General features: G+C 43.9%; 1 protein-coding gene across 1 annotated transcript in view; it reads right to left on the minus strand.

Moving 5' to 3' along the window:
* The window catches only part of METAP1D (methionyl aminopeptidase type 1D, mitochondrial), a 61417-nt gene extending 42394 nt beyond the window's left edge, over window positions 1-19023 (minus strand). The window contains exon 1 of the mRNA XM_030581100.1: window positions 18793-19023. Within this exon, the coding sequence (XP_030436960.1) occupies window positions 18793-18832 (40 nt within the window). The 5' untranslated portion in view covers window positions 18833-19023. The remainder of the gene's footprint in view (window positions 1-18792) is intronic.
* Between the last annotated feature and the right edge of the window lie 8483 nt (window positions 19024-27506).

Consider the following 27506-nt stretch of genomic DNA (forward strand, 5'->3'; position numbering starts at 1 on the left):
CTGGGAATCACAGCTGCATTTTGCTGACAGTGTGAAGGGAGATGTGTTGTCCTAGCCCTATCTCCAAAATTTAGTATTGTTTTTGGAATGGGAGACCTTGTGGTATGCACAGATGTGGGAAATCGAGCATGGGAGCAGGCACAAGTACAAGGGTTGTCCTACCACAGAACCTTGACACAAGGGCTGTAGAAGAGGACCACAACTCATGCTACTTGAGTTAGTAGCTTACAGTGATTGGTTCTTTACTTTGCAGTGATCTTAACTGTGACAGCAAGACTAAGAAGTGTTTGAGAAACTTTCTTTTAGGCTTTAATAAAGTTATGCCCCCAGACCTTGAAACCCAAACATCTGTCAGTTTGTAATGGTGATATTAGATGCAACAGCAATATTACTGAAGTCATTTATTTAAATTGAAAAAATCAGTTAAATAAAGTCATACATTAAACACCAATGCAATTATCTGCGTAGGATTCATCATGTCCTTGCACTTATTTAAAGAGCATAAAACAAACTGAATGGAGAGTTACAAAGCATAGCCTAGAGAATGCTAATATTCTTGGTCTCTCAACTTTCCAAAAATGAAATGAAACAATAAAACTTCACTAAGTAACAGTAAGCATTACTCCAAAGATGGCTACTGTTGTATGTAGTTCATTTAAAACACATTAAAAACTAGAAATAACTAAGTTTAAACAAACAATTTTGACACTGCTTAATACACAGCCACAGACTGGAATTTTTTGTTTGTGCAAAAATCCAAAGAACCTTAACTCTGCTTGGCAGAGATACTTCCTGCCTTCTATTCCACCCACCTCTAGTCCTGAAAGAACTTACACAAGTGCACAACTTTGCTGATAAGTAGTATTAGACAAGTCAGTGGTACTTCTCACTTTACAAGATTGGAGCATTTGTTTTGTTGGTGGTTTTTTTTTTTTTATTACTTACATCCTGATCCTGAAAACCCATACTTACAAAAATAAGCGTTTGCGAGATGAGGCCCCTAAGCTGAGGAGTTTACAATTTAAATTGGACAGACCATATACCAATACATAAAGGTGGTCAAGGACCAGAAGGACCAGACTCAAAAGTGGTGCGGCATTTCTTTTGGTTTGAGTTTTGTTGTGTTGTTTTCTTCCTGGGTGGATTACTGTCGGCGGGATATCCAAAAGAACTGAGTCTCAAGGAGGGATCCTAATGAACTGAATGTGGTCATATGGTGCACTAGAAAAAGAAGACGGTTCCAAGGACAAGATGTATTCATGGAAGATGACACAAAACCAAGAGTGGATGGAGGACAGAAAGGAGTCTTGGGTGGAGCAAACAGCATGAAGTGGTGGGGGTGAGATAACGCGGAAAGTGACAAGAAGACTTTCCAGTCATGCTACACCTGCTGGACTCAGAACTGTGCAGGGGAGACTTCCCACATATGTTCCAGGGGCATTAGGATCCAGATGGTGCTTCTCCTGCACACAACAGCCTTGGGGAAAAGGTGCAGAGAGGAGCCAGACAGACTCCAGCCAGTAGCAACAAGCAGCCAAAGCGGGCACTTTTTCTCACATTTGGATGTTCCAGTCAAAACTGTAGAAACTTCTCTGATTTTCTTTGCCCTCTGCGGATTGGCTGCTTCCCCCAATTCTCCCTCTCCCTCATCATCTTCTTGGTTGGCCTTTAGGCACTGCCATAATGATAAACATGGAAGGTGAGGAGAGAGCCAGTGAACAGACATGATGCAAGTGACAAGAGAGGAAGAGGATTTTAGTAGCAGCCTTTCAGACAGATAGAAGGTGAGCTGGCCTTTGGGGTGGTAAAGATTACAATAGTCATGGCAAGAGGTGGACAAGGCTTTTGGCAGAAAGGAAGGAGATGAAACATTTGAGAGATGTTAGAAAGGAAGAAACAAGAGTGTGCAGTGAGGGAGAGAGAAGGGAACTGAATGAAAATAGATCTAACTTCTACAGTTCTGAAAAAGAGTTCCTATTGTTCAATTTTAAAAACCATTAGGAAGTTCAGATTTTTCCTATAGACAGCAGAGAAGGGAGGTATGGACTAATTTCCAAGTTAAAAACTGCTGGACACAAAATATGAGAGAACATTTGTAAATGACAACAGAAAACTAGACTTTGATTTCATGTAATGCCTTTATACTTGGGGTGTTACAAATTGCTTTAAATATTGTGCAGGCAAACAGCCATTATGCACTTATGAAGAGCTCACACATAATACTACTAGTTAGCATTTTTACAGCGCTTTTCATCTTCAAGTACATTACAAACAAATCATTAACCTTCACAGCACGCTGGTGAGATAGGTAAACATCTCCATTCTGTAAGTGGAGAAACAGACAAAGAGATTAAGTGATTTGTCCATTGCCACATACTATCAGAGCTGGGATCAGAATCCAAGGATTTTCAGTTCCTAGTCCTGTGCTCAGATCACACCTTTCACAGATATACAGGAGCGGAAAGGAGAACCTGAAAGGAGAAGGGGATGCTGGGCAGGATAACAAGATCTCCTATCATGTCTGAAAAGAAGTAGGGTGGTCCAATAGACACAACACTGGAAAAGGACTTGGGAGAGCTGATTTTTATTTCAAGCTCTGCCCTGATCTACTGTGTGATAGTGGTCATGGTCAATTCATCTTTCTGTGCCTATATTTTCCCTCCCATGCTTTGTCCATCTTGTTTATATAGAATATGAACTCTTCAAGGCAGAGATTATATGTTCTTATAGGGTTTAGTTCTAGGGGTCTCAATCTAAGATAAGGCCTCTAGGTACTACCATCCTACAAATAATAAAGTAACTTCCGCTTAATGTCTCAGAACGCCCGTAATTATCCGCAGTTCTGTGATGAGCATGGCTCTACCTTTATCTAGCAGCTACAACTCCTCCCCATTATTGTTCACCTGCAATGGATTTCTTGTTAATGGCATTATGGTCTCTTTGTGGCTATCCTGTTTTTTAACCTTAGAAATATTAAGGATATCAAGACTGGTCTACTTGAAGGGGTGGGGAGGTGGGTATTAAAATATTCCCCAAAATGTTTGTTAGACATTGGAGTTAAATATGTAAAAATAAAAGTTTTAAGCAATCTGACAATTCTTTCCCCTTCCAACAGCTCAAATTTCAGGCCTCTTGCTTCATGTGATACCATAACTTCACAAGTGCTCCAGTCACTATAGAGTCTTCCAGAGTAAACAAAACCCATTTTTTAAAAAAAGCTTTTTCGTAAATAAATATATCAAAGAAGGAAAAATGGGCACAAGCCCAATTTTTTCCCCATCACAGATCACCTTTAGCCTGGTCAAATGTTATGGTGGTTGCTATAATGAACACTTATTTCGATATTTTTCAGGCTATCAGAAAAGCTTCTACTTAATTATTATATGTACAAATGCAGAATGGGATAAACAGTTAGTATAATGAATATGTATGAGAAAAGATAAGGGAGTAAGGGGATTAAAACCTGTTTGGCAGTGCAAACTAAGAACCTCTTGATTTCATCTGGCAGAGGGCTCAAGGAGCACACAGAGTTTCACAGGGATCCTGGATCAGTTATATGCATAAAAATTCACTGAAGGATGCCATGTGAGGTCTCTAACTGAGAGCCAGTAACACCCTGGTCATCATAACCATTCCAAAATGTATGCAAAGATAGTATTTAAGGAGTTATGTACCTATGTTGCAAATTGTATTATTAAGGTCTGTGAGCTGAAGCAGGTCACCAGGAGACATACATGTTCCTTTCAGGCAGGCAGGGTCTACATATCTATCTGTGGGCTATATGCAAACTGAGTATTGTATACTTTGCAATGGATACCTATCTGCATATTAATCCACCAGCTAATCAAGATTCTGAAATTAACAAGAGATGATAAAATCTACAGGAAGGAAGACACAGCAGGAGTGTGTCCAGTTTATTGATAAAGCTCAAAGGACTGTTTTGATATATTTGGGGTTGCAAAGGACCATTCTGGTATCTTTTACCTAGGAAGTAAGCAGACAGGCTTGCTTCATGAACAGAACATCCCAGCTAAGCCTGACTATAATATGCTGGAAGGATCTGGGGTGAGCTTTTGCTTTTATAACATAATAATGTCCTATTACTATGGTTAAGTTTGGGCTCTAATACATATGTTATGATTTTATTTTATATGTAACTCTTTGTTTCAAATATTTCTGCTTGCTACCATTTCAATCTACTTTCTTTGTTAAATAGCCTTATATTCTTTTTCACTCTAAACAAATCTAAGGTTAAGCCGAGATGTGATCTAACGAGTAAGCTGTGGTGACCGTTTACTATTCCTTTGGGAACAGTATAAATCAGGAGTCCCCAACGCAGTGCCTGTGGGTGCCATGGCAGCTGTGGGAGCATCTTAATGCATCCGCATCCTAGCCCTCAGGAGAGCACCCGCCGAAATGCCGCAGCGACATTTTGGGCGGGACACCTCTCGCTGACACCGCTTGCCGTCAACAAGTGACGTCATTGAGAGGCGTAGCTCCCGAATTTCAGCGGGGACGCCTCTCGATGACGTCGCTTGTCAATGGCAAACAATGTCATCGAGAGGCGTTGCCGCCGAAATTTGGCAGCGTTTTGGCGGGTTCTCCACCACCGCAGTGGTCCTTTGGCTGGCGGGCACCAGCCGAAAAGGTTGGGGACCACTGGTATAAGTAACTCCACACTTAATGTCGTTCCGGTTAACATTGTTTTGTTGTTATATTGCTGATCAATTAGAGAACATGCTCATTTAAAGTTGTGCAATGCTCCCTTATAACACTGTTTGGCAGCTGCCTGCTTTGTCCACTGCTTGCAGAACAAGCAGCCTATGGAGCTAGCTGGTGGGGGTTTGGAAACAGGGTGGACCAGCAGCTCCCCATCAGGTCCCCCCTCCCCTAAGGTTCCTGTACGGCAGCCGCCCAGCAGGCTATCAATAGCTGGCAGTTCAGCTGTCCCACCCACACTGCCATGTGCTGCTCCTGTCCTGCCTTGAAGCTACTCCTGGGAGCCTCCTGCTTGCTGTGCGGGGGGGTGGCACGACGAAGGGGGCTAATGTCAGGGTGTCCCCCTCCCCCTGCTTACCCCATCTCCATAGAGTGGGGGGGGACGGGACACGACAGGGCTCAGGACAGGAGCTTGCGGGCAGCAGCTGCTGTTTCAACTTGCTGATCTACTTAAAAAGGCAATGTACTTAGAGCAGGGTCAGCATACTTGAAGGGGCAATGCGCATCTCTCCCTCTCTCTCTCACACACACAGGGTGTGCCTTTCTGTCTGCCAGGCTGTCTCCACTCCCTCTATTTGTGCTGCCTTGTAGAGTATGAGGCTACATTAACAACAATGGGTTATTTTCGGAGGACTCAGGGGTTGGAGTGTGCCTATCAGTAGCCCGCAAGAAGAAAGAGAGAGGGGCCTGTGAGTGCTAGTGTTGCCAGTAGCTGGTGGAGTCTGGGAGCTGACCCCAGAGTGCACAGACAAGGTGTCCTCACACTAAGGGGAAGTAGTAGCAAGATGTCTCACAACCAGGGACTCTAGAAATCTGTTTGCCACAGAAAAATGTAGAATTTTCATTTTTACAAAGAATCTTTAGTTTTTACATTTTGTGAAAAATTATACCATACATGCTAGAACCCCGTTTATCCGAGCCTCATTCTCCGGCTCTCTGTGCTAACTGAAGCTCACCCCAAATCCTTCCAGCATATTATAGTCAGGCTTGGCTCAGATGTTCTGTTCATGAAGCAAATACATGATAGTCCAAGCCCCAGTCGAGAGAAACTAAAGTTCAGATTTGTATTTTTTCTATCAGAGAATTTTGGGGGTTTTATCATGGAAAACTAGGATCCCAGCTCACACCTCTAGGCATTTCCAGGAAGTGTCACAGGCAGAAAAAGTAATGAATTTCTCTGAATGGATGCTTGGCTTACCTGACAGAACAGCTGATACAGGGAAAAAACTGACCCTCTAAAACTTCAAATAAAGACATATAAAAAATTTAGGAAAAAACAGCAAGGAGACAGTCTTAAACAACATGAAGAGGCAGCTGTTGAGTATGCAAACAGTTACACAGCATTCTCTAAAATGAAAGTGGTTTTTATTTTGTTTTAAAGTAGTATGGCCTGAAGTTATATAATTATGGCTTATTTTTAAACAAAATCTTATGGCTTCTGCCTCTGCCATACCAAATCCATATTTTCCTTATATACGCATAACAAACTTGCAGCCCCAGGTGAAAATAAAGGCATGTAGAAGCAAACTAAAAATAAACCAAACAGGAAATGCAATTAAGTTTAATTACATTGAATGCTAACACTCACCCTGCAATCATAACAAATTTTAAAATATTTTCTAATGAAAGATCACCAAGATAATATTATGCAGTTAATAATAATATATATGTATAATGTCTAAATAGCATACTATTATAAAGAGAATATGAATCAGACTAGAGAAATAAAACATGTAAGAACAAAATTAATGTAGTGGTGTCTACCAGTTAAATTCTGTTAGTATAAACAATGCCAGTAATAGTGTCAAAGATCAGCAGCATAACACCAGAGCTACAAGGAATATTTATTATTTTATTTAATAATTTGTCACTTTTTAGGTAAGCAGTAATCAAGAGAAGTCAAAGTAACTTCTTTCATTGAATAAACTGTTGACTGTTTTTATATTTATTCTATTTAAAAAGAATCCTTTTTCCTTAATTACCAAAAACCCAAAAGAGGTTTCACTAGTGGTGATGTACATTAGCCCATGGGTATAACATGATACCATGTAACACCAGCAAATAACAAAAGAAAAGCAAGAGCCAAAGCTTGAACACAGTTTTCTTTCAACTTCCTTGGGAATTCTGGTACTATAGGTCTTGGATTCCTTAACAGAGAGGATCATATTCATCAGTTACAGCAGTCCATCGGGGCCTAGATCCAGGTAGACTGCTTGATGAAGTCTAGGCGCCACCAGGTAACAGCAGTGGTCCGGGATCCTGCCAGACATGTGTAACTAAAAGCTAAAAAATGAAATTAAAACACTACTTTAGCCAAAAAGTCTCTTTCTACAGGATGCCACAACTGTAAAACAGAGACTGTACACAACACAGACAACTCCTTGTATACGTTCAGTAACTTTCTCACATATTTAATAAAACAAGTTAGCCACTAACACTTCACTTTAATTGCAAAAGCCTACAATAGCAACAACCATCAAAAAACAATTGAAACTTCGAGATCTCACCATCCAGTAAAGTGGCATGAAAAAGCAAATAAGCAATGGAATCTACTCTTCCTCTCCTTCATTAAAATATTTTAAATACAATTTCTAAATGCTATTAAAATGTGTTCATTTGAATTTTTTTGTACCTCAGTAGACAAACTGACAATTATGAAAATTACCTGCAGCAATGGATTCTAGAAACAGTTTTAATATAAATGAACATCCTTTGAAGTTACAGATCATGTAAAACAACATTTGTTGCTTTTAAAAGAGTATCTAATTTGTGTTGGGACAGCAAAATTGTGACTGTTAACACTCCTTATGTTGAAAACTGTGAGCTTTTGTTTTCATTTGCTCTTGGTCAAGACAGTTAAAAACCACAACCTCAAATCCAAATCTTTTGAATGTCAGGGGTGAGGGAAGAAAATTTAATTCTTACGTCTAAAACCGATCTCACTCACCTCTCCCAAGATTTTGGTATTGGATTGAATCTAAAACAAGAAAACTACTTTCTTTCTGATTCTACTTCAGCTGCGGCCAGATTTTACACAGAATGTGTAGAAATACCACAATCCCACCATTTAAAGACAAAAACTCCAGACTTCAGCCTTACCAAATACAAATTAGAAAGCTGGCCTTTTTATTTGCTTGCTTGCTTGTTTTTTGCCTCTTTCAGCCTTGCGAGCGCACAAAACAAACTTGGAATTTTGTTAGAATGAAAGAGTTTTCCAGGGCTACACAACATAGGTGACATAGTATATTAGAACTCCTCTGGTACATATATTGTGATATTTTTGCCTATGACTGTTATAAGTGACTTCAGGACTAAAGAATGAAATTCAGTGTGAAAGCTAAAGTGAAATGAATATACTACCAACACGCAGAAAGCTGATCTCTGTTTTAAAGGTGCACAGTCATCTTACTTTAAGCCCATTTTACTTTTGTTTAAATTTTAGTAAAAACAGTTGTTTATTCATTTTAACATGGCCCTGGAATGCTGGAAACACAAACATCATTGTACCAGGTTAGGAGAATCAAAAAATGAAACTGAGTGATCTAGTTTCATCATTCAGTCCAACGAGATGGATGTAATAAAAATGGGCAATTATCTAAACCTTAGATTCAAACACTCCTAAATTTTGAGGAAGTTCAGATCCTACTCTGGACAAGTTGGGCCTCTCTCTATCAGAAAGTCAAACAACAAACAGTGAAGAGTAAATTAGATTTTTATTTTTTCAGTTTTAATAATGTAAAATCTAATCCAGGAATCAGCAATCTTTGGCCTGCGGCCCACCAGGGGGCCAGTTTGTTTACCTGCCATGTTCGCAAGTTGGGCCAATCGTGGCTCCCACTGGCCATGGTTTGCCGCTGTGAGCTTCCTGCAGCCCCCATTGGCCTGGAGCGGCGAACTGTGGCCAGTGGGAGCCGCAATTGGCCGAACTTGCGGATGCGGCAGGTAAACAAACTGGCCCAGCCTGCCAGGGTGCTTACCCTCGCAGGCCGCAGGCCAAAGGTTGCCGATCTCTGATATAAGCACTGGTAAGGGGATATAATTAGAGGAAAATATAGTTTGTAGCTGCATTATTTTCCCAGCTAACCTTAGCTAACAGTAGGAATATGTTTTCAGAAAAGTAATTGGAGCTTGCAAGTTTCCCTGCCTGTTTGGTAAAGATAAATATGGATATGGGCGTTCTGTAGAAATCAGTCTGTTTTCCAGTTGGATAACTATTATTAGATGTGACCATAACTAACCATTTCATATATGCTGTATCTTTAGTATTACACACTGTAACTTCACAATATATGGTAGCTTAAGTAGAATAAACTATCTTTTTTCTTGCATTTGGGAATCTGATCTATGGATACTACCACTGCAAGATACCCTCAAATTTTCTTCATCTAAATTAAGACAAATATGTGGTGAGCATACTAGAGTTTACAGGAATATTCTGTAATAGTGTCACTACAGGCAGGCCCTAAAGTCAAACCATTAATTCTCACTTGCCTCAGAGAAATTAAGCAAAAGCTTGTGGCAGGGAGGAAAAAAAAGAGTGGTTGGGGAGAGTGTAAAGGGGAAAAAAAAAGCATTGGAGATAGTGTTGTTTTTTCCTTCTTTATAGTGCACGCTGAAGGCCTGGTTTTATTATTATTTTAATTTTATTTTAATTATATCAATTTCCTACCCTTATTTCTTTTTTTAATTAGAAATTCAAATCTCTTCCAGCCTGAAAGGCTCTATGGTGACTGGATAACTAGTGAGAAGACAGTTACCTTTTCTGTAACTGGTGTTCTTCGGGATGTGTTGCTCATGTCTATTCCACAATAGGTGTGTGTGCTCGCCACGTGCACCAGTGTTGGAAGTTTTTCCCCAGCAGTAACAGTAGGGGAGCGCCCCAGCGACCCCTGGAGCGATGTCTCCATGGCACGGTATAAGCTCCCCCTATACCGTGCCATGGAGACATCGCTCCAGGGGTCGCTGGGGCGCTCCCCTACTGTTACTGCTGGGGAAAAACTTCCAACACTGGTGCACGTGGCGAGCACACACACCTATTGTGGAATAGACATGAGCAACACATCCCGAAGAACACCAGTTACAGAAAAGGTAACTGTCTTTTCTTCTTCAAGTGATTGCTCATATGTATTCCACAGCAGGTGATTCCAAGCTATATCTGTTAGAGGTGGGTAGTTCACAAATTCTTGGGACGGAGCACAGCACTGCCAAACCCGGCGTCCTCCCTCGTTTGGGAGACAATCGCATAATGCAAGGCGAAAGTGTGAACTGAAGACCACATAGCAGCCCTACAAATGTCCTGGATGGGGACATGGGCCAGAAAGGCAGCCGAGGCCTGCGTCCTAGTCGAGTGAGCCTTCACAATAGACAGCGGGGGGATTCCCACCAGGTCATAACAGGAACGGATGCACGATGTGATCGAGTTGGAGAGTCACTGAGTGGAGATCGGCCAACCCTTCATGCGTTCAGCCAAGGAGATGAACGCCTGCAAGGACTTTCTGAACGTTTTTGTCCGCTCCAGGTAGAAAGCCAGAGCCCGTTGCACATCCAGCATGTGGTGCTCCTCACTGGACTCATGGGGCTTGGGGCAGAAGACAGGCAGGAAAATGTCCTAACCCATGTGGTAGGCAGAGACCACCTTCAGGAGGAACAAAAGATGTGGGCGGAGCTGGACCATATCCTTATGGAATATCGTGTATGGGGGAGTGGAGGTCAGGGGCCTGAGTTCCGAGACCCGCCTAGCCAATGTGATTGCCACCAGGAAAGCCACCTCCCACAAGAGATGTGACCAGGAACACGTAGCTAGTGGCTCAAACTGGGGGCCCGTGATGCGGGCCAGCACCAGGTTCAGGTCCCACTGTGGGACTGGGGGCCTGACGTACAGGGAGAGATGATCCAATCCCTTAAGGAATCAGCCAGTTATAGGAGGGGAGAATACCGTGTGGCCCTGCACCGGCGGGTGAAAAGCTGATACGGCCACCAAGCGCACCTTGATAGACGAGGGCGCCAGGCCCTGGGCTCAAAGGTGAAAGTAGTCATCCAGAATAAGCTGGATTGGGGCAGCCATGGGGAAAATGCCCCGCTCATCTGCCCATTGAGAGAAGTGAGACCACTTTGCCAAGTAGGTTCAGTGCATTGAGGATTGCCTGCTTTCCAAGAGGGCGCGTTGAACCCCTTCTGAGCACGTCCCTTCCTCCCAGCACTAACCATTGAGCAGCCAGGCAATGAGGTGGAGTGCTGCTAGGCTGGGAAAGCACTTCCAGGCAGGACGGCAATGGCCACAAGGTGACAGACAGGCCCGTGAGGATCCTGTACCAATGCTGCCTGGGCCAATCAATAGGACCCGGGCCCTGTCTGTCTTTATCTTTTCCAGGACCTTGCCTATCAGTGGAAATGGGGGAAGGCATAGAGAAACCTGCCCAACCAGGACAGGAGGAAGGCATCAGAGATAGTGCCCCATCCCAGACCCCACTCCCCCCCCTCCGAGCAGAATCTGCAAATCGCAAACAGGTCCACCTGGGGAGTTCTTCACTCTTGGAAAAGTCTGTACACCACCTCTGGGTGAAGAGACTACTAGTGCTGAGAGGAGAAGTTCCTGCTCAAGCAATTCCCCATGAGTTCCGGGCGCCCAGTAGGTGATAGGCCTGTAGGCAAATGTTGTTATAAATGCCAATATATTTGCCAAAATCTCCAAGGGCATGATGGACAGAGGTTACAACAGGGACACACAGAAGTGCTGCATGAAAGTTAAGCAGCTGAGGCAAGACTACCAAAAACCAAAGGATGCAAACGGTTGCTCCGCATCAGAGCCCCATACACATCAGTTCTATGACGAGCTGCATGCAATTCTAGTGGTGGCCCCTACCACTACCCCACCACTGTCCGTGGACACCTGCAAGGGGGGAGTCTCATGCAACAGGGATAAGGATTTTGTGGATGAGGAGGAGGTTGAGGGTAGCGCACAGCAGGCAAGCAGAGAATCTCTTCTCCCCGACAGCCAGGAACTGTTTATCACCCTGGAGCCAATACCCTCCCAACCCTCCCAAGGCAGGCTCCCGGACCATGAAGCCAGAGAAGGCACCTCTAGCGAGTGTACCTTTGTAAATATAATACAGGGTTTAAAAGCAAGCATTTTAATGATTAATTTATCAAGCCAAGCCAGTAGTCTGGAATCACTGCAGAACAAACCATTGCAGCGAATGGGCCCAGCTTTGGTGGCATTCAAGCAACATCCTCGCTGTTAGCCATGCGGTGAGGGGAGGCCCATTCATGCTGAGCTGTTTGCATTTGGCTGACAGGGATCTTCCTTTATACTAGCCAAGCGGAGTGTGTGTGCATGTGAAGTGATCATCCCAGAGAATTGGGGGGGGTGTTGGATTGTGCTGCACATTCACCCTAAAACTGCAGCCCCTCCTTTTAAATGGCCAACCCAACGGGCTTTGCTTCGTATGGGAAAGGAGGGCACTGCTGTTTGAAACCGGTCCCACATGTTATGAAAGTTGAAGAAGCCGAAACCCTTTGCCTTACCATGGCTGTCTGCAAGCCAAATTCTGTTGCCCAGCCGTGCATGTGTGATGTCTCACACCAAACTGGCAGGCACTCAATACAAGAGGCAAAATGCAAATGAGACCTTGTACTAAAAGCACATGTGCTATGTAATGTGAATCGCTTGATTCCGTGTGAAACAGTCTTCCCTTTGTTCTCTAAAATGTATCTTTTTGAATACTACTCTCCCTTTTTTTCTTCCTGCAGCTGCAAATGTTTCTATGCTCCCCTTATCATCTCCATCCCAGAGGCTAGCGCAGATTAGAAGGTGAAAAAAACCGCACTTGCAGCGACACGTTCTCAGAGCTCATGCAGTCCGTCTGCACTGAAAGAACCCAGCAGAATGCATGGAGGCAAACAATGGCAGAGTCGAGGAAAGTGTTAAATGAACGCGATGAGAGGAGGGAGGAGCACGCTGAGAGGAGGAAGGATGCAATGCTGAGGCTAATCAGGGAGCAAACTGACATGCTCAGGCATCTGGCGGAGCTGCAGGAAAGGTAGCAGGAGCACAGACTGCCGCTTCAGCCCCTGTATAACCGCTTGCCCTCCTCTCCAAGTTCCATATCCTCCTCAACCAGACGCCCAAGAGCACGGGGTGAAGGGGGGTGTGAGGGGAGGAGGCTACGGGCACCCAGCCACTCCACCCCAGAGGATTGCCCAAGCAACAGAAGGCTGGTGTTCAATAAGTTTTGAACTGTAATGTGGCCTTGTCCTTCCCTCCTCCACCACCCTACCCAGCGTTTCTCTCCTCACCCACTCTTCCCGGGCTACTTTGTGAGTTTTCACCCTATTTGTGTGCTGAATTAATAAAGAATGCATGATTTGGAAACAGTAATGACTTTATTGCCTCTGAAACCGATGATCAAAGGGAGGAGGTCGATTGGCATACAGGAAGTAGAGTCAACCAAGGAGACGGGTTTTCATCAAGGAGAAACACACAAAACTGTCACACCATAGCCTGGTTTTCAAAGCTTCTATGATGCGCAGGATACCCAGCTGTGCTCTTCTAATCGCCCTGGTACCTGGCTGCGCGTAATCAGTGGCCAACCTCCCACCCCACCATAAACATCTCCCTCTTACTCTCACAGATATTGTGGAACACACAACAAGCAGCAATAACAATGGGAATATTGGTTTAGCTGAGGTCTAACTGAGTCAGTAAACTGCGCTAGTGCGCTTTTAAACATCCAAATGCACATTCTACCACCATTGTGCACTTGCTCAGCCTATAGTTGAACAGGTCCTTACTACTGTCCAGGGTGCCTGTGTATGGCTTTATGAGCCATGGCATTAAGGGGTAGGCTGGGTCCCCAAGGATAACTATAGGCATTTCAACATTCCCAACAATTATTTTCTGGTCTGGGAAGTAAGTTCCTTCCTGCAGCTGTTCAAACAGACCAGAGTTCCTGCAGATGCAAGCATCATGCACCTTTCCCAGCCATCCCATGTTGATGTCGGTGAAACATCCCTTGTGATCCACCAGTGCTTACAGCACCATTGAAAAGTATCCCTTGTGGTTTACATAGTGGTTGCCAAGGTGGTCTGGTGCCAAGATAGGGATATGCGTTCCATCTATCGTCCCACCACAGTTAGGGAACCCCATTCCAGCAAAGCCATCCACTATGACCTGCATATTTCCCAGAGTCACTACCCTTGATAGTAGCAGCTCAGTGATTGTGTTGGCTACTTGGAGCACAGCAGCCTCCACAGTAGATTTACCCACTCCAAATTGATTCCCAACAGACCGGTAGCTGTCTGGTGTTGCAAGCTTCCAGAGGGCTATTGCCACTCGCTCCTCAACTGTGAGGGCTGGTATTCTTGCGCTTCAGGGCAGGGAAAGCAAGGCACAAAGTTCCATGAAAGTGCCCTTACGCAGGCGAAAGTTTTGCAGACACTGGGAATCATCCAAGACCTGCAACACTATGCAGTCCCACCAGTCTGTGCGTGTTTCCCAGGCCCAGAATCAGCGTTCCACGGCATGAACCTGCCCCATTACCACCATGATGTCCAAATTGCCAGGGCCTGTGCTTTGAGAGAAGTCTGTATCCATATCCTCATCATTATCGTGATCATACTGTTGTCTCCTCCTCACCTGCTTTTGCAGGTTCTGCACATCCTGCAGGATAATGCACGAGGTGTTTACAATACTCACAGCAGCAGCAGCGAGCTAAGCAGGCTCCATGCTTGCCGCTGTATGGCGTCTGCAGGAGAGCAGAGTTGCAGTGGAAGTGGTGGAGGACAACATTTCCCTGAGGAAGCACACAGGTACCCGGGAGCACATGGCAGACAACATGGAGAAATTCGCTATTGAGACAATAGCAGCAGAGCAGAGTTGCAGCAGAAGCAGTGTATGATGACAGTTAATAGTCCTACTGCACCGTCTGCTGCCAGCAGCACCCAGGGCACAACAGCGGTGGTGTTGGTTAGCTTAGCTGAGCTGAGCGGGCTGCACACTGCCATGGGATGGCATCTGCATGGAAAAAAGGCGTGAAACAATTGTCTGCCATTGCTTTTACAGAGGGAGGGGTGACATGTACCCAAAACCACCCGTGACAATGCTTTTGCCCCATCTGGCATTGGGAGCTTAACTCAGAATTCCCTATGGGCGGTGGAGACTGCGGGAACTGTGGGATAGCTACCCACAGTGCACCACTCCATAAGTCGATGCTAGCCATGGTAGTGAGGACGCACTCCACCAACTTAATGCGCTTAGTGTGGATATATGCAATCGACTGTATAAAATTGATTTCTAAAAATCAACTTCTACAAAATTGACCTAATTTCATAGTGTAGACATACCCCCAGTATCTTGTCTTCCGACAGTGGCCAATGCCGGGTGCCCCAGAGGGAACGAACAGAACAGGTAACCATCAAGTGATCGATTCCCTATCACCCATTTCCAGCTTCTGGCAAAAACATGTTAACTCCTTATGCTTAACAATGTGTTCCACCTTGTATTTAGCTGTGACACTCTGAAGTACCTTTCCCAGACCTGAAGATGAGCTCTGTGTAAGCTTGAAACAGCGTGTCTCGTTCACCAACAGAAGTTGGTCCAGCAAAAGGTATTACCTCAACCACCTTTTCTCTGTACTATATATACATATAGCGTCTAGCACCACGATTTTAGTAAGAGTATCTAGGTTGTGCTATGAATACAAAATAAATAATTTGGGATCCAGGATATCTTTGTTAAAGACACAGCACTTTCACCTTTTCTGTTAAGTTGTTAAATTGGCAAATCCAATTAGATCTTCTCTTCACTGATTGTAAAATTCATTAAATATGGTTCAAACATACTTGTAGCAAAATTGAGTTTAGGACAATTGTAAGGCTAGTCTCAAACAGTTTTTTAAAAGTGTACATCTAATGCAGTTCTGCCCCCACCTGCATTTGTGCAGGCCACTCATACTATTGTAAACCAGTTCTCATTGCACAGGGGTTTGAATCATGTTTTAAAATTTTTAAAATGCAATTCTGCATCCAGTAAAGCAGGAGCTATTTGAATCAATTTATAGTAATGTTTACTTTTAGAATATAAAAGATCTTTTTATCTTTCCACAAGCATACCTATCACAATAATTCAACTTTTACTCACATTAAAAAATACACAATTTTCTAAAGTTAAAAAAAGTATGCTCCCCAATCAAGTTTCTTTGATAACTGGTGGAGGGTATTTACTCAGCATTCAAATTCCCAATATCCAAGATTTTCAGAGATGCTTATTTTCCCAGTTTCTAGAAACAGTTCCATCACAATGAACACTCCTTTTTTCATAATTTATAAAAAAAAATTAAAAATCCATGAAAATATACCAGTAAGGCACAGCTGACAAAAACAATGTAATTTATATTCAATTTAGGTGGAATAAATTCCCTTAGCTCAACAGCAATCTTTTAAAATATGCAAATTAAGTTAAACTGGGCTATCCAGTTCAGGGAAAATCAGCCCTAAATAAACTTTTTGGTGGTTTTGCTTTACAAATTTCTCATAAAGCAGAACTGAAAAGGAAACTAGATAACGTAAGATGCCTTGAAAGGAGGTTTGACATCTTAAAAAAATAAAAATAATTTGGGACAATAAAATGGATAACAGACACAAGTTTGCACCCACAGGGAGAAAGAAAGTGCCAAGCAATATGGCTGCAGACATCCCAGCTGCAAAAGCAGAACTGGTGAAACAAGCACTCAGAGCAAGACATGCTAGACTAGAAGACCTGGAAAACCTTGCTAGGTTTTGAAGCTTCTGAAATTTAGAGAAAAGTGATAGCGTGAAGCCTTCTAAACTGTTGCACTAAAACCCAACCCATTTGAGACTCAAGCCAAATAATGATTCTTTATACACAGAGCTGTGCTACTGAATACTTCAGAGAAAAGAATGGATGTGAATGACAGAGGGAGCATCCAACAGCTACCAGGAATAAAAATAAATAACTAAGAGTCTGAATCTGAAGGACAAATAGTATGGCTTTTTATGGACCTAAGTAAAATTTCCTTACTGATACAAACATTCATCACTGAAGAAACTGACACTTCTGCCCTTCAAAGTTCATGGTTATATATAAAGACTTTTATATTTTCAAACTCAAAACCTGCTCCAAAACTGTTGGATAGACTCAAAACAAAAAGTATAGCAGAAGATATGGGCTCCTTATGCGAGAGAAAGACTGAACTTTTGCTATGTATTAGCTCTAACCTTATGCTTTAGTTGGAAGTATGCAGAGTTTGGCTTAATGTCACAGTTAATGGTTTTAGTATTTTCAGTTTATGCTCCGTTATTGTAACAGATTATTGAACAGACTTTTCCAGAACACCAAAAAAGTACTTTTTCCTTTAGGAAAGACCATTATTTCTCTCTCCTAACAGATTTAGAGACCAATTCTTTCTCAAGCAAGTACTTTGATGGGATTATTAATTTACAACCCTCAAAAGCATGCTATGCCTGAAACAGCTTCCAATCTTTTATCATGTGACACAATAAAATAAAGGGTTCAGAAAGAAAAACAATAGAAATCACAGCAATAAGATTATACAGTTACTCAGCAATGGTAAGTGTGTAGCATGTCTGAACAATTTTTTAAAATAGTTTTTAATCAATATGCTACTTAAATAAAAATAAATTGTCTTGGCTGACTCACTTCTTGTGGGCTACATGGCAGAAGTGGTGCTTTTAGGAGGGATTTGTACAAGGGGAAAGTTTGGGGAGCGTATTCTGCACATAGGTGGCAGTGTGGAAAAAGGTACAGAGTGAGGACTAATCACAAGGGTTTGCAAGACTGGACTCTTATTAAACAGACAAGAGATAGTTGGGATGCATGCACACACTTCTGTCAATATATTGAACCTATTGCTGATACAAACAACAGCTAAAATTATAACTGAATGGTTAGAGCATAATTATCTTGTGAATTTATATTATGCATTCATTAGTACTTTGGGCCTGATATGATTTTAAGACCCCATAATTTAATCCTAGTCAGAGCTGGTTTAATCAACACAGATATTAGTACCTAATGTGAAGGCTGCCATTTTATGTTAGCGCTCCCAAAGTTACTAGCTCTGGTAGAGCTGATGCAGCACTAGCAACAGAGGAACTTGTTTGAAAGTTATCCTGATGTAGACTGAGGCCTTCTATGGGAATGGATTTGTTTGTGCCTTGTGTGTGGGTATAGACAGTTCTGTGTCCCCCTCTCCCTTGGGTATGGTGAGTTTGCTATATCAGTGAATAGTTTGTCTTGTAGGAATCGGTTATTTTGGGTCACAGTCTCTCCCTGCAAGGGCAAGAAGAAAGTTCCTCCCCTTGAAAATATTTTGGAAGAGGGATATTTTCCTGTGTGTTTTACATCCCTAGAATGTATAGGTGGGATTTTACTCTGTGTATATGTGCATTTATACAAAGCCTTGTCTATTCTAGAAACAAATAAAATTTCTATTGGTTCAGCTAATGTGGTGTTAGCATGACAAAAGATAGTGTACACAAGCTTCCCATGGCAGAACCAATTTTTACCATTGTTCAGTTACATTTGCTTTTGGTATTTTGGCAGTAAACAGGTGCAACCACTGTAACCTTGCCTACACTACATCTTCTCAAGAATGTTAAACCTAGTGGGATTTTCCCCCCTACATTTCTACAGCATAGACACAGTCTCTCCATCAAGGGAAAGAGGACAAGGAAGAAGTTGTTGTGAGTTACACCATGTCTCCTCAGAAAAGGAAAATGACAGTGTTTATTACAGTCTGTCTCTCAGGGATGTGATTTTGTTGTGTGTATTACACTTTCTTCCCATGGGGAGCCCAGCAGTGGGTGTTAGCGTCTCTCGAGCAAGGGAGTGTGGAGAGAAGCGCATTTTGCTGTATAGGTTTGTTACAGTCGGTGGGGGAGATGGGGAGAACTTTGCTAAGTAGTGTTTCTGGTAAGGCTACCGCCTCCGGGGAAAGATACGTTAATGGGTTTTACAATGAAACCGCCACAGCACCTACACTCCCATTCACTAGCCGCCCACGCTACCAGGCTCACAGCGGACAACTTACTCACCTCTGCTCACCAGCGTGCAGACAGCCCTGGGCGCCGCCATCTTGAACAGATGGGCCAGGTCACGTGAGCGTAGGCGGGCTGCAGCCCAGGCTGGGGTCGGGTACCTGCTGGGGCCCGCCCTCTAGCCTGGCCGCGGGTAACCTGCAAGGGGCGCTGGGTTCCAGTCCTGCCGAGCCTGTGCGCCGCCGGGCTTTGCTGCGCTGTAGTTACTGGAGCGCGGTTCTCCCGACCGAGCTTCCTTTGAGACTAGAAACGGCAGAGCGGCGTTGGAGGAGAGCGAGCCCGCCTGGGCTCTGGCCTCGTCCGACCCCGCCCCGCAGCCCGCCTGGGCTCTGGCCTCGTCCGACCCCCCTCCAGCCCGCCTGGGCTCTGGCCTCGTCCGACCCCGCCCCGCAGCCCGCCTGGGCTCTGGCCTCGTCCGACCCCCCTCCAGCCCGCCTGGGCTCTCGCCTCGTCCGACCCCCGCCACGCAGCCCGCCTGGGCTCTGGCCTCGTCCGACCCGCAGCCCGCCTGGGCTCTCGCCTCGTCCGACCCCAGCCACGCAGCCCGCCTGGGCTCTGGCCTCGTCCGACCCGCAGCCCGCCTGGGCTCTGGCCTCGTCCGACCCCCGCCCCGCAGCCCGCCTGGGCTCTCTATCGTCCGACCCCCGTCCCGCAGCCCGCCTGGGCTCTCGCCTCGTCCGATCCGCAGCCCGCCTGGGCTCTGGCCTCGTCCGACCCCCGCCCCGCAGCCCGCCTGGGCTCTCTATCGTCCGACCCGCAGCCCGCCTGGGCTCTCGCCTCGTCCGACCCCCCTCCAGCCCGCCTGGGCTCTCGCCTCGTCCGACCCCCGCCCCGCAGCCCGCCTGGGCTCTCGCCTCGTCCGACCCCCGCCCCGCAGCCCGCCTGGGCTCTGGCCTCGTCCGTCCCGCAGCCCGCCTGGGCTCTGGCCTCGTCCGGCCTCCGCCCCGCAGCCCGCCTGGACTCTCGTCTCGTCCGACCCGCAGCCCGCCTGGGCTCTCGCCTCATCCGACCCGCTGCCGCCCCCCCCCCCGGGGCTCTCTATCGTCCGACCCACTGCCCCGCCAGCCTTGCCGCCTGAGGGCCGCTGTCAGGTGTCATTATGTGCCCTAGTCACTAGTCTCCTTGCCCAAGGCCTCTAGCACCCGCCTTGCAGGGCAGAACTTCCCAGCCCTCTCTGTACAGACCCCAGATGAACGGGTTGCTGGTGGGTCGCTGCCCTTTCACTTGCCCTTCCTGAGACCACTTCCCTTCCTCCGCACTCCCCATTACTGCCAGTGCTCACGGGGAAGTCAGGAGCCTGCTGGGGCTCCTGCTTCTAATCCGCTGTAGCACCAGAGGCAGCTGGCCTGGCCTCTCATGCAGGGCCGGCGCTACCATTTAGGCAGCCTAGGCAATCGCCTAGGGTGCCAGAATAATTGGTGGGCACCGTTTTGCTGGAGGGGGTGGCAGGTGGAGCTGCCGCAGTCGTGCCTGCAGACAGTCGGCTGCTAGCGCGGCTCCAGTGGACCGCCTGCAGGCATAACTGCGGCAGCACCACCGGAGCCATGGAGCACCGGACCCTCCGCAGGCACCACTGCGGCAGCTCCAGCAGAGCCACGGAACCAGCGTGCGGGGCAGCGAAATTGCCGTCCACCAAGGGCGCTCAAACCCCTAGCGCCGGTCCTGCTCTCACGTTACAGCCCCTTTTGCAGGCATCCAAGCTCCTCTTGAGAATAGAGAGGTTGGGCAGCTCTTAAAGTGAGGAGGTGGAATGAGCAGCACTGGGACCTGCTAGACCTTCACCGAGCTCCATTCAGAGAGTGCTTTGCAGAACAGGGCTTGAAAACTCTGATAGTGATATACACTACCAGTAGTTGGTTGCCTACAGCAAGGCAAGCTTGGCTTGTTGGGAGCATTGGAGTCTGTTCTAAAGCTGATACTAATTGAAAAGGACTGCTGAATTTCTTGTGTGCTGTAATTTAAATCCTATTGAGTCTTTGCTTCTAACAAAGTTAGCTTGATTAGGGATACTGCTGTAAACTGGATGAAGCCCCACTTATTATTCAAGTCATGAGTATTCTCCCTTTTTTTCATAGCTTTGAATGGCAGTGATGGGAAGTAAAAAAAAAAAAAAAATCTAGTAATTTTTAACCATTAAGTGAGTCGGTGTGGCAAAGTGATTCCTGAAAAGAAATTACAATCCACTGGTGAGCTTGGCTATACCACACTCCGTAGAACTAGAAATGGTGTATTGTATAATGTCCACTTTTAGAATTTTCTCTATCTCATTTGATTATATCAAGTAAGAACAGGCTATGTAACAAACGCTGGACATGAAGCAGTCACATGAGGAGTGGGGAAAAGTCTTCACTGGAGCCACAGTGTACTTACTGCTTGACTTTGCTTTATCCATGCAGAATCGTGAAGGAGATACCTAAAACCAAAAAAAGTTTGTTGTATTTTAGTCCACCTAGTTACTTTATCTACAGTCACTTACTGCAGCACAGCCAAACTTCATTCAATAAAAATTAAATACCTAGAAAGAACAAACCAGTAACTTACTATAGAGGATGAACCCAACAGTTCTCAGGCAAACATATCAAGCACAAAGGGATCAAATACCCAACTAATAAGAGGAATGGGGAGCAATTATGGTAGCAGCTACAAAAGCAAAGGGGGGGGACCCAAAATTCAGACATGAAATAAATAGGCCAAGAGGGGGAAAAAAATCCAAAGTCTTAAAGTCAGCGGTGGGGGAAGGCGGCGGGGGGTTACTCCTGCAAACTTGCATCAGATGAGAGTAGATGGCTAAAACTTTGTATTTATTTCCTGGCTTTGCACTTATTGTGTCTGGGTAAATATACAAATGTTTAAAAAGTAGACTACTAGAAATAGGTTACAAATCAGATAAACACCATCAATGCAATCAGGCCCCAACCCGCTCATGGAAAAATATATGAACTTTACACTGCACTCTGAAGGATAGATTACCTACTGAACCAGCTAGGGAGCAGCTTCAAAAGGTGAGGGTCTCCTGTTAGAAGCAACCCATCACCCACATGTTCCTGTATAAGGACTGTCAGCTAAAGTGTATCAGTTGATCATATACCTCATATGCAAACCATGTAATTCTTTAAAGATTAGTAGCAGTACCTTGTATTGCCCCCAGATATGAACAAGTAAGCTAATCCATTCCTTATATCAAGACCCACTAAGCAGATGAGCTGCTACATTCTGTATCAGTTCAGTTGTAGCCTGTGACTTGTCTTGAAGAGTAGCACTATAATAATCCAGTGTGGAGATGAAAGTGGCAAGATCCAAATCAAAGAGAAAGTGAGCTAAAATAAATGAAAAATGACACTCCTATCCATTGCTACCTAGTGGGACTCAGGGAATTCCCCTACTCATAGGGGCAGAATCCAACACCTCCATATGGCTGCTCCTTCAGCCAAACAGCATGATCTCTCTTTCATTGGATTGAGCTTTGGCCTGCTTGCTTCATCTTGGCAAGGCACTTGGGAAACGAGACATCTCACATTTGGTCCAATTAAAGAAATTCAGAGCTTCATGCAACCTGCACAATGGCCACTCAGCTCAAAGTATCTTACATACATGCTGAAATGGGGGTAGAGCTGCATGCCAGAACAACTACAGAACTTCACAATAAAATTTATGAACATTACATGGTCGAGCAGAGGACTGGACCATCAGGTCTTATATCCTTATGTAATCTGGGGAAGGGGGGAGAAAGAGGGCTGATGGGTAATTAGCTATCACTATTCTCTGGACTTTTTCTAATGGGTAGAAACAGACACTATTCAAATGCAATTCTGTGCTTTCTTGGCCGGAGCCGTAGATGACTCAACAAAATCTCATAGTCAGTGTTATCAAGGGCTGCTGCTACAGAAATTAACTTGACTGTTGACCATTGCTAGTAGACTGATGACAGAGGTTAACTTGATCTCCATGAGCCTGAAACCCAACTGACAGGGACCAAGGAAGTCCAAGGATTCCAGATATGCCAGAACTGTCTTGCCCCCACCTTTGCAATTACCTTGCCAATAGAGGTCAGATTATAGAAGTAATATATATGGTTATATACTATTGCTAAGAGTGAATTGTTTCAATTTTTGTACAGAAAGTCAAGTGTGGACCAGAAGACTGGCATGGCCAGCTTCTTTTCTATTATCCTAAAGAACAAGTGAGCAACTGTTGCAACCTCTGGATCAGTTTCAAAGGAATCCCAATTAGGAGATCATTATAGTAGTCTTAAATTTGTGCTTAGATGAGGATTTTTGCTAGTCAGTAAGAAAGCACTTATAACTTGCCAGATTTAAGTATAGTCAAAACTTTTATATAGTTTCAGATAGAGTGGAAATCAGTGAAGCCAGATCTAGTTGTAGGCAGAAAAGAAGTGCCCACTAAATCTAAGCACAGGAAACATAAGGATTTGCATCCTGCTGTGTCCAGGTACTACTAGTAAATCCACCCCTGGAAAACTTTGATTTTGCTACTCTGTTCTTAGATATGGCTTTATTCACAGCTCCCTCAAAATCTTCCAAAACCTTTGAAATGATTAGTCAAATTGTTGTGGGAGGAGTTTCCCTCTGGAATTGAAATTATAGGCGGGGTGTTCAACAACCACTAAATTGGTAACACTAGACTTGACCACTAAGGGGAGAATGGGGGAGTTCAGGAGAGGTGAAGGGAAGTATTTAGTCTTGATGCACATGCAAGTTACCTCCGTTAACATCAAGTCAAAGTCATATGTACATGGCAAGGAAAGAATATAACTATGGTGAGATAACTTTAGGTAGTATCAGTCTATAAAATGTTTTTTCTCCTAATGGGCATTCTGTATTGAGATCTCAACATAATTTTAAAATGATATTTTCAAAATGACCTGCAAAGCGTTTCTAACAGAAGTTGTTTCTAAATGAGTGATAAACCAAACATATAACATGGACAAAGAATCCAATAAATTTCTACACCACATCAAAAAACAAAATCACTTTCTTACAGCACTTTTACTTACCTAACAGGTTTCAGGTTAAGATTAATGTTTCACATGAAATAGATAAACTAAGTAGGGAACATGAAAACCTTAAAATCATGCTTTATTTAAAAAGATAAGCAAAGGCTCAGTGGGAAAGGAGATGAGCATTTTCAAAAATAAATTATATTAAACATGGAGCATCTCCTTCATTATAATGCATTTAGAAACAAGAAGGCAGATGCCGAGCCTTCCCCTCCCCATTGAACTAGATTTCATTTATGTTCACTCTGATTTACTCAGAACAGCCCTAACTAGAGCACATTCTTCTTATTTGAGGCATGTTAACAGCATTACATTTTCTCTGATCACTAAAGGAAGAAAAGCTGCAGCTGCTGTAGGAACAGACAGCACACAGCCCTGCTCTGGTGTCACCCAGAGCTTTCACAATGAACAAGACAGAACACTGAAGCACATATGTGATCAGTCCAAGGCTTCTGTATGTAGGCACCTGCCGCAATAATTCTTTTTAAAGAATCTTCCAGCTGAACTGAATTTGTCTAAATCAACATTTTTCTATAAGCTTGCAATATTTTGAAAGAGGTGAAGGGAAGCATTTCCATGCCCTTTTAGATCTGTTTCTCTGTGCTGGAGATTTAAACATTTTTAACCTGGGAACCTGAGAATTGTCATAATAGATCAGATCAATGATCCCTCTAGTTATATGGTGCTAACAATGGGGCTGCAGAGAAACCTCATAGATGCTCATAGTTAGGCTTGGCAGAATTCAGTTTTTGTATATAATTTTGATGGATAATATGAACGTTAAAGCATTTTTTCAATTTTTATTGATTTAAATTTTCACAGTTGCATGAAATTATGGGGTATTGTCAATATCACATATCTAAATATACAGAATAAATACCCTTAAATCAAACTCTAAGTTCTCAAGCAGCATTCATCTTATTTTGCCTATCTGTAAATTATCATTGAAAATATTTTTTATTGGTTTGGATGTTGTCATTGTCATAAACAGATAGGTAAGGGTTAATGTTCTTTTACCTGTAAAGGGGTAACACCAGTAACCTGGAACACCTGACCAGAGGACCAATCAGGAAACAAGACTTTTTCAAATCTGGGTGGAGGGAAGTTTGTGTGTGAGTTCTTTGTCTTGTGTCTGACCCTCACGGCTATGAGAGTGATCTTTCTGTTTCCTGGCTTTCTAATCTTCTGTTTCCAAGTTGTAAGTACAAAAATAGTAAGACAATAAGGTTTATATTGTTTTCTTTTGTATTTATGTGTGTGTAGTTGCTGGAATGTTTTGAATTGTATTCTTTTTGAATAAGGCTGTTTATTCATTTTTCTTTTAAGCAATTGACCCTGTATTTGTCACCTTAATACAGAGAGACCATTTTTATGTCCCTTTCTTCTTTTTTTATATAAAGCCTTCTTTTTAAGACTTGTTGGAGTATTTTCTTTAGTGGGGACTCCAGGGAATTGAGTCTACAGCTCACCAGGGAATTGGTGGGAGGAAGAAGTCAGGGGGGAAAATCTCTGTGTGTTAGATTTACTAACCTGACTTTGCATACCCTCTGGGTGAGGGGGGAAGTACTTGTGTTTCCAGGACTGGAAACAGGGAGGGTGGAGTCCCTCTGTTTAGATTCACGGAGCTTGCTTCTCCAAGAACCCAGGGAGGGAACAGCCGGAGGGGGGAAGGGAAATGGTTTATTCCCCTTTGTTGTGAGACTCAAGGAATCTGAGTCTGGGGGTCCCCCAGGGAAGGTTTTGGGGAGACCACAGTGCGCCAGGCACTGTATGGATTCCTGGCTGGTGGCAGCTTTACCAGGTCCAAGCTGGTAACTAAGCTTGGAGGTTTTCATGCTAACACCCATATTTTGGACGCTAAAGTCCAGATCTGGGAAAAATGTTATGACAGTCATGGTACAATTCCCCACTTTGAACCTTAGTGTCCAAAAAGATGGGGTACCAGCATGAATTCCTCTAAGCTCAATTACCAGCTTAGAACCTGTAACGCTGCCACCAACCAGGAATTCCAGTGCCTGGTACACTCTGGTCCCCACAAAACCTTGCCCAGGGATCCCCAAGACCCAGACCCTCTGGGTCTTAACACAAGGAAAGTAAACCCTTTCCCTCACCATTGCCTCTCCCAGGCTTACTGTCCCTGGGTTACCCTGGAAGATCACTGTGATTCAAACTCCTTGAATCGCAAAACAGAGAGGAAAATGCACCTTCCCCCCTCCTTCTGTTTCCCCCTCCCAGACTCTTCCTGAGAGAAAATAATCCTGGCACAGAGAGAAATTAGCCTCTCTCTCCCCCTTCCCTCCTTTCTCCTCACTAATTCCCTGGTGAATCCAGACCCAGGCTCCTGGGGTCTCACCAGAATAAAAAAAAACAAACAATCAGGTTCTTAAACAGGAAACACTTTTAATTAAAGAAAGAAAAAAAACAGTAAAAATTATCTTTGTAAATTAAAAAAAATGGAATAGGTACAGGGTCTGTCAGCTATAGACACTGGGAACACCCTCTCAGCCTAAGTATACAAGTACAAATTAAAATCTTTTCAGCAAAATACCAATTTGAACTCCTTTCAGCCAAATGCACATTTGCAAATAAAGAAAACAACCATAAGCCTAACTCGCTTTATCTACCTCGTACTCACTATTCTGGATCTATAAGAACCTGTATCAGGGAGATTGGAGAGAAACCTGGTTGCACATCTGATCCCTCTGAGCCCCCAGAGTGAACAACAACCAAATTCTAACAGCACAGCACAAAAACTTCCCTCCCTCAAGATTTGAAAGTATCCTGTCCTCTGATTGGTCCTCTGGTCAGGTGACAGCCAGGCTCACTGTTCTTGTTAACCCTTTCCAGGCAAAGAGAAATGAAGCACTTCTGTTCTATTAACTCTTACTTATCTGGTTATGACAGATGTACATAGGTAAACATCGATTTTACAATATTTACTGATAAAAATCAAATCCTTCCAAGCCTGCTCAGAGTCCAGTATCTTGTTTCTGACAACAGTCAGTACCAGATGCTTCAGAGGAAGGTGCATTGGACCCCATGATAGACAATTATTGGATAGGTGAAGTAGTTTGAGTAGACATAGTTATTTATATTGGCTCTCCACTTTATTTTTCCCCTTTTATCGTGAAAGGTTTGGGTGGTGAAGAGAAAGCAGCATTCCTATCCCTTCAGCATTTCCTCCTTAGAAATCAAATAAGTGTGATGATGGATAGTGTCCTGTAAACAGAATGTGGATCTATTAGCATTGCTTTGAATGGTTAACCTTCATTTTCAACCACTGCTTGAGATTTTTGGTTGAAGGATACCAATGGGAGCCAATTGTGTGGCTAAAAGCCTGTGCAAACTAAACATCTGGATAAATGGAAATTAAGTACTGAAGTTTTTTTCCTCCCCAGTCACTGGTCCAGGACTAGTGCTTAGAATAGCTTACCAGTCCTGAAGGCACTTGTATTCATCTGTCACAGTGTTCCTAGACAGTGTAGAGATATCAGACTTTAATATTTTATCATGCTACCTTCTTTGTCCCACTTAAAATCCAACATTATCTTAGTGACCAGTGTTTTACAAATCATTAGGATTAGAGAATATTTTGCAGTTTGAAAGCCTCGGTTCCAAGTTTTCAGGTGGTCAGCTTACAGCCATGTATTTCAACTCCAGCAGTTTGACACACTGCTGAAATCAGGTCAGAACG

Source organism: Gopherus evgoodei, chromosome 11 (genome assembly GCF_007399415.2).
Source record: "Gopherus evgoodei ecotype Sinaloan lineage chromosome 11, rGopEvg1_v1.p, whole genome shotgun sequence".
NCBI lineage: Eukaryota > Metazoa > Chordata > Testudines > Testudinidae > Gopherus > Gopherus evgoodei.